Here is a 7,692-nt window from a genome sequence, read left to right as displayed (position 1 = left end):
CACAGCCCAGCACAGCCCAGCACAGTCTGACACAGCCCAGCACAGCCCAGCACAGGGCTACTTGCAGCCAGATGTATAGGAGGGATGGCACCCTGCACCATCTCAGCAGTGGGGTCACTCCAAGAGCACAGAGATGCTGTCTGGAATGGCTCCTGAAGCAGGCAGGCCCCTCTGCCAGTAGCAGCAGCATGGCCAGTGAGAAGGAAGGTCCCATCCTGCCCGTAGCAACTTGGTAGAGCCACGTATTTATGAATGAGAGCCAAGCACGGAATGGCAGAACTACAGGTTTGCTCCAAAACCTCCCTAGGCACGATGCACGGCACGGGATGACACAGCATGGCAGGGCCCCACAGCACTGCGCCCCAAATGCCACCAGACCCTTCCCCTTGCCCCACACAGCCCAGAGCCACGTGCCCGGCCTGCTGCACACAGCCTGGCTGTCCACACTTGCACAGAGCTCGTTTCCTCCTCCCACATGATGAAACCACTGCACCCGGTGCAGCCGTGCTGCAGCCTGCCAACAGCTCAGCACGAGGTGGGCATCCCAGCGTGCTGCTCCCATGTGTAAAATGAGGAACGCTTGTTGGGTCCGATCACTGCTTTGCAGAGAATGCAGCCCAAACCCCTGCATCTGCTTCCAGACGAGCCTCCTGCACCGCAAGCACCCTGCGCGCTCCTCCCAGCGCTCCTCCTACTCCGCGACCCGCTTCTGCCGCATTTCCTCCTTCCTTTTTTGGGCTTCCTCGTGCATCCTGCTGCGTTAAATACCCACAAACCCATCCCCAGCAGCTGCTGCCAGACACCACGGCACCGCCGAGGAACATTTGCCACCTGCTCCCCATCCCCACACCACGCAGCCCTTCCCTCACTTCCTCATCCCCCTGGGCGGAGCGGCGGAGCCGTCCCACGCCCGGCCAGGCGGTGGTAACTCACCCTGAGGCTGTTGTCCCTCTCCAGGACGATCACCCTCCGGTTCACGGTGTGCAGCAGCCGCTCCAGGATCAGCTGGACGTGCCTCTTCACCTTCACCTGCAAGGCGCGGGGAGTCACGGCCGCATTGGTTGGGTGGGGTGCGGGCGATGCGCATCTCCCCAGGTGACCCCGAGCCAGGCCGGGGGCAGCCCTTGTGCCCCTGAGAGCAACAGGCATCTGCAGCCCGATGAGCAGAAGCTGCTGGCACGGGGAGCAGCCCCACACCGGTTCCTGCTCTGCCGCAGCTCCCTGCTGGAAGCTGCAGAGTTGGCAGGGCTTTTTCTTCGTGTGGGCACAGGAGGAACCGTCCCCACGCCCTCAGCAGGGCCCTGGGCAGCCCTGGCTCCTGCGAGGTGGCCGGGATGTGTAACACAGAGCCACCCGCAGGAGACGTCGGGGTTGGTGGCACTGGCAGTGCCAGCAGAGGCCCCGAATTCACCACGGGGCACAGCAGAGCCCAGGGCAAGGAGCACACATCAACCCAGGCTGCAGCTCCGACACCCGTGGCTGCCACACAGTTCCCACAGAGAGCTGGGAAGGGGCAGAACTGGGGCACCTTCAGCTGAGGCTCTGGCACAGGTTGCCCAAGGAGGCTGTGGATGCCCCATCCCTGCAGGCATTCAAGACCAGGCTGGATGTGGCTCTGGGCAGCCTGGGCTGCTGGTTGGTGACCTGCACACAGCAGGGCTTGGAGCTGGATGAGCACTGTGCTCCTGTGCAACCCAGGCCGTTCTATGATTCTGTGGTTCTGTGAGACTTCCCCCAGCTGCTCCCCTGTGCACAGCCTGTGTCTCCTATGCTGGCTGGCTCCGCTCACTCCTTCATCCATTCATCCTTCCCAAAACTTCTGCTCAGCAGCTGAAAATCCCCACTGCTCCAACTGCACGCTACGCACTGAAACCTCGGAGTGCAGAAATCCCAACTGACCCTGGGCACAGCAGACCCAGCGTGGCACCCGAACGCCGAGGAGAGCCTCGTGCACCTCCTGCCCAGCACAGGACTGGGGCTGCGTGAAAGGAAGGACCTCATTCTTTCAGCAGCCTCTCAGCTTGCATCCTCAGCATGCACGTCTCCTCTTTTTGCACCTGGCTGTGCCCGTCCCCACACAGGGATGCAGAGCAGTGCAGTTGGTGGCAGCCACGATCCCCGCCACCCAACTTCAGCCCCACTCCAGCTGTACCAGGAGCGCAGCCCACACCCAATGCAGCTTTTGCTTTCATCTCAGACTCAGTGTCCCCTCACTGCCTGCTGCCTTCTGTCCCTGTCCTCCAAGCAAGGCACATGCTGGCCCCTGGCAGCCCCAGGTGAATGTCATATGAGCACAAGAGCACTTTGTTCCCAATGCAGAGATGTAGTGAGGAGATCTCCTGTAGGAAATCCTACTCAAATCTCAGAGATGCCCGCAAGAAAGCAGTGCAACAAAGTGCTGCAGGGTGTCGCAGTGCTTCTGCTGTGTGCCTGAGGTCAGCTTTCCAAAAGGGACACACTGCTCCATCATGGGACACATTGAGGGGGTCCCAGACACCTGGAGGGCACCCAGACACAGCCTGGGCTACGGCACAGGCACAGCTGCCAGCACAGGAAAGCAGGCAGGGGCAGCGTCCTGCTGAGCTGAAGCACAGCTCTCTGCACTCTCCTAAACTGTTGCAGGAACAGCAGCACCGGGAGCTGCCAGGACCCCCAAGGGCTTGCAGGGTGGCAGAGGACAAGGCCTCAGGGGCTGTGGGGTGGCGTGCAGCAAAAGGACAGGGCACAACCACTGTGGCACGGGCACGGCTGCACTCAAGGCATCAACCTGGCGCTGCAGCTGAGCTGAACCTGCTGAGGTTTCGTGGCTGCAGCATCCCGAGCCCCAAAGCTGCCCCAGTGCACAGCCTGGCTGCCTTGTACCTTGTACCACAGCCAGTGCAGCCAAGCAGAGCGCAGAGCACGCTCACAGCACTGCGGGTCTCAGGGCAGACACTGCTGGAGGTGTGGGGGGGGCTGGCCTCATCACCCTCCACAGCAGATCTGGGAACTGTTTGGATGCTACGGTCTCATAGGGCTGTCCGGGCAGGCAGAGACCCGAGCAGCAGCAGGGTCTGAGTCAGTCCCATGGGTCAAGGGAACAACACCTCACCCGCAGTGCCTCACTGAGGGAACTCCTTGCAGTGAGAAGTAATGAAAACCTCGTGGAAAGCAGGCCATGGCACAGAGCATCGCTGGGAGAGCATCATCCCCGTACACACAGCCAGCTGGTGTGGGCCCTAAGGGCTCGCAGCACAGCCTGCAGCCCCCAGCCCTCAGGCACTGCTGCAGGCGGCTCCTCCATCCCCGCAGCAGCGCAGCTCCGTGCGCCGACCCCAGGAGACGCCGCAGTCCTGCTCTGGGCAGGAGGTGCACGAGGCTCCCCCCAGGTTTGGGTGCCCAAATCCCCCTGCACACCCCCAGGACCGGCACTCACCAGCTCCGAGTCGCCGCGCTCCCTGCGCCGCTCCTCCTCTGCTCTCTGCAACAAACACAGCGCTGCAAATCAGCGCAAAGCCCGCAAGGCCGGCGCAGTGCCCCCACAGCCACCCCTGCGACGAACAGCAGCCAGACGTATTTCCAAGGTGAAGCCAACACAGAGAGCAGGGAGCAGCGGAGCAGCTGGGCGCTACCTTCTGGGCCGCGTACAGCACCTCCAGGATGGTGCTGAGCAGCTCAACGCAGGCGTCCTCCTCCTCACCCCTCTCTATCAGGTCCTGCAGGACGGGCACGGCCATGCGCAGCAGCAGATCCCGGCACTCTGTGGGGCAGGTGGAGGTGTGGGGCTGGCAGAGGGCACCCACAGCTCCCCACACTGAGAGGGACTGAGAGCAAGGAGGGAGCACAAAGCATTTGGGCCGCAGCCTGGAGTTCTGGAAAGACTTTAAATGCTAACAGAAAGGCTCCGCGACTCCGCAGTGCTGCTCTGCTAAGGGTGCTTTGGGTTTAACCCAACAGATGGAGACTTTCTCACTCAAACGGCCCCTGGCTGCCAGGGCTCGGCCAGCGCTGCCTCCGCACAGCACTGCTCAGCTTTGAGATACCCTTACAGCCGCGCTCTGGCAGCCCCTTCCTCCTTGCAGGCAAAACTTAACAAGCCTGTATTAATCACCACCTGTACCAGTATCAGTAGTTGGACTGGATGGTCTTAAGGGCCTTTGGATGGTCTTAAGGGCCTTCTCCAACCCCAGTGGTGCCACGGCTCTAAGCGTGAGCTGTGGAACCACACACAGCATCCTTCCCGCTGGACAGCAAACCACCAACACCCTCACCCTGAAAATCACCGCTGCCACCCCTCTGCAGCCCTTTCCTCCCTCTAGGCCCAATTTCCTTCTGCAACACAACGTGTTTTAAAGCTGTTCCTGGAGCTCAGTACCACAGCACCAGGCGTCGGCAACGAGCGGCCTTTGGCAGCAGCTCTGGGAGCTCAGGTCCCGCAGGCACAACTCGGTGCTGCCGGAGCAAAGGGGGGCAGCGGGGTGGGGGGACACAAGCTGTGCTGTGCTCGGCAGCGCGGGCCGTGCAGCAGGAGCCCACGCTGCTCTCACCGTAGGACTGGAAGATTTTGCTGTTGACGATGTCGGTCAGGGACTGCAGCTTCTGCCTCAGCAGGCGCTGGGGCTGCAGGTTGCCGATGAAGTCGCGCAGCAGGAGCCTGCCGTGCAGATAGGAGAATCAATGAGCACCAACCATCAAGCTGCGGGACCCGGCCAAGGCCAGGACAAGGCCAGGCTGCTCTGCGGCCCCAAGCGCTGCCACCCCTTTCCTTTGGAGAAGGCAGCGGGAGAGCGCTGCCCTGCCCCCTGCTGACCCCTGCCAGCACTGAGCCAAACCCCCACGTTGCACGGGAAGGGCCTGAGAGGCACTGCCCACCCTGGGGGCTGGGGTGGGTATCACTGCGGGGGGGAGTGGGGCTGGGGCCGGGACACTTACCCCAACATAGAGGCATCAAAGATCCCAAAGACGTCCTCCAGGATGGAAGGCAGATACTTGAGGGCTGCTCCCTGCGCAGAGATGAGGCTGCTGACCACGTGCCCGTGGGGCAGCGTGGATGGACAGAAGGACGGACAGACAGACATCAAACACACAGGGCGGTGACCACTGCGCTGCCCGCACCCTGCACCCAAAATCACTGCCGTGGCACCCGTGTCTCTTTCCCAATGGCCCCAGGGATGCTCCCAGCACAGCAGCGCTGCTCTGACCCAAAGAAATGCCCATCCCTGCACCATGCCTCTCCATCCCTAATTGCTTCTTTCCCTTTTCTCTACTGAGGAGATACATATTAAACAGATTACAAAGCAGTTCTTTTAATGCATTCATACAACTCTAATTTTAAACCAGAACACTGTACAAAGCTGAACCGCTGCTCGTCTCACACGCTGCCTTGGTTATCTCATTCAGTCACATTCACAGCTTCAGAACAAGCATCTCCTACATTTGACTTCTTTATTAACCTCCATGCTTAGCCGAGCTGGGCCGATTAACATTAATTTTTCTGCCACTCCTTAATTCTGCGTTGATTGCACCCTCTGTGGTGGAACCACAACCGATGGTCAGAGGTTCTGTCAGAGAGGCACGGCTGTGGGGAAGGGGCCGTGTGCCGTGGGGATCTGACCGTGCTGCAGCCTGCAGCTCCGTCCCACCTCAGACCTCAGCTGCATTCGGTGCAGAGCAGAGCAGGGCTCTGGGAGCAGGACCAGCCCAGCACTGCTGGGGTACCGGGGGATCCTGACTGCTCCCCATCCCAGCAGCACACAGGTTTGTCCCTGGCCCTGTGCTGCCCCACATTCCTCATCAGACCCAAACGAGGCTCCTTCCCGGGGCACAGAGCGGTCAAAAGAGTGCAAAACCCCAAAGGCTGAAGTGTTCCAACAAAGGAGCGCCCCCTTCACGGAGGAGGTGGCCTTTCCGGGCGTGCTGCAGCTAACGAGCTATTATCAGCCCTGCCTGTGCTGATCAGATAATTGCAGCTCTAACGACGGGAGTAGGCAGAGCTGCGTCAGCCGCCGGCAGATCCCGCGGGCACCGCCGGCGGTGATGGGGGGGGTCCTTCAGGTGAGGAAGGGGCTCTGAGCAGCGGCTGCGTCCACACAGAGGGATGCCCAGGTTCTCCTCTTGGAGCTGCACACGCGGGGATGCGCTCCGGGCCGGGCTGGGGGCAGCGATGCGGCTCTGACACCAAACAGCGCCGCTGCGCCCCGGACCGGGGCCAGGCGGTATCAGGAATTTCCTCGTGCAGAAATTGGCCCAGAGGAGCTCCCCGAAGAATCGCTCCCATCTCGGGGTGAGCTGCGACTGACGGGCGCGTTGCCATAGCGCTGCCATCAGCCCCGGTGCCGCCGCCGGAGCGCGGCCCGCACCAACTGCGCACCCAACGCAGGAAAACGGCTGAGAAGCGCCGCCGGGATTCAGCCGCAGCCGCACGGCGCAGCGTCCCGGCGCTCGGCGCAGCCCCTCGGGCGGAGCAGCAACGCCGCCCCCGCTGGCGGCCCCCGATTGCGGGCAGATCGCCGCCCGGCCCGCTCCGCTCCTGCGTTCTGCTCTTCTCGTCGCCGCTGTTCCTGAGCGGGAGCTCAGCTGTGGGGACTCCGTGTCCGGAGAAGCAAAGGCGGGTTGTCCTCTGCTGCACCTGGACGGTGCCGCTCCAGCTGACGTGTTGGCAAAATTTGTTTCCTTCAGGCCCGACTCAGAGCGCTGAGTGATGCACAAATCACTGCAGAATTGCAGGGAGTGGGGATCCGTAGCACAGAGCGTCCGTGGGGCAACGGGGCTGCGGTGGGAGCGAGGGGATGCAGCTGGGCGAGGTGCGAGGATGAGGAGGGACGGCCCCCTTCCTCACAAAGGCTGCTCCCAATCCTCAAACTTTGTGCTTTAAACATGAGCTAATCTGTACGGCCTTACCTAAGAATGCCCCGAAGCAGTGCAACACAGAAACCACAGAATCAGCATAGAGACAGCAGTGAAACAAAGGGGGAGGCTGTGCTGCCAGGTCTGCAGGTGGGAGCTCCAGCTCACCTTTGGCTGCAGCACCACACACCCAGCTGGGCGCACTGCCTGTCTACCCACCCATCCATCCATCCACCCATCCATCCGTCCATCCATCCATCCATCCGTCCATCCATCCATCCATCCATCCCTCAGTCTGTCTGTCCATCCATCCATCCATCCATCCATCCACCCATCCATCCACCCATCCATCCATCCATCCATCCATCCATCCGTCCATCCATCCATCCACCATCCATCCATCCCTCCGTCCATCCATCCATCCATCCACCCATCCATCCATCCATCCATCCATCCATCCATCCATCCCTCCATCCCTCCATCCATCCACCCATCCATCCATCCATCCACCATCCATCCCTCCGTCCATCCACCATCCATCCATCCCTCCGTCCATCCATCCATCCCTCCGTCCATCCATCCATCCCTCCATCCCTCCATCCCTCCATCCACCCATCCATCCATCCATCCATCCACCATCCATCCCTCTGTCCATCCATCCATCCATCATCCATCCCACCTCACCCCACCACCTGGACCAGAGCCGGAGCCCCCTGCCATACCTGAGAGAGCAGCGTGGGCCCCTCCAGAGGGGATTTCATCAGCTGGTTCAGGGTCTGGAAGAGTCGCTGCAGCGAGCGCTGGAACTCGGCCGTCTCCTTCCCCTCGTAGAGCCTGCAACAGCCAAAGGTTACCCTGTGCCACCAC

At 61.5% G+C, this 7,692-nt stretch overlaps 1 protein-coding gene across 2 annotated transcripts in view; it reads right to left on the bottom strand.

The window, feature by feature from the left end:
* Nucleotides 1-7,692, bottom strand: part of LOC122171754 (dedicator of cytokinesis protein 2-like) — a 43,328-nt gene that overhangs the window by 19,060 nt on the left and 16,576 nt on the right. For both annotated transcript variants that reach the window (XM_042839518.1, XM_042839517.1), the window contains exons 23-28: nt 7,548-7,659; nt 4,912-4,982; nt 4,527-4,633; nt 3,612-3,739; nt 3,416-3,460; nt 934-1,029 (exon numbers count right to left, since the gene is read on the bottom strand). In XM_042839518.1, the coding sequence (XP_042695452.1) occupies nt 934-1,029; nt 3,416-3,460; nt 3,612-3,739; nt 4,527-4,633; nt 4,912-4,982; nt 7,548-7,659 (559 nt within the window). The remainder of the gene's footprint in view (nt 1-933; nt 1,030-3,415; nt 3,461-3,611; nt 3,740-4,526; nt 4,634-4,911; nt 4,983-7,547; nt 7,660-7,692) is intronic.

The sequence above is a fragment of the Centrocercus urophasianus genome, unplaced genomic scaffold (genome assembly GCF_019232065.1).
Source record: "Centrocercus urophasianus isolate 14NV4802_14NV808 unplaced genomic scaffold, USGS_Curo_1.0 seq_951, whole genome shotgun sequence".
Lineage (NCBI taxonomy): Eukaryota > Metazoa > Chordata > Aves > Galliformes > Phasianidae > Centrocercus > Centrocercus urophasianus.
The sequence above is the reverse complement of the archived record's forward strand: the minus strand, read 5'-3'. Positions and strand labels throughout refer to the sequence as shown.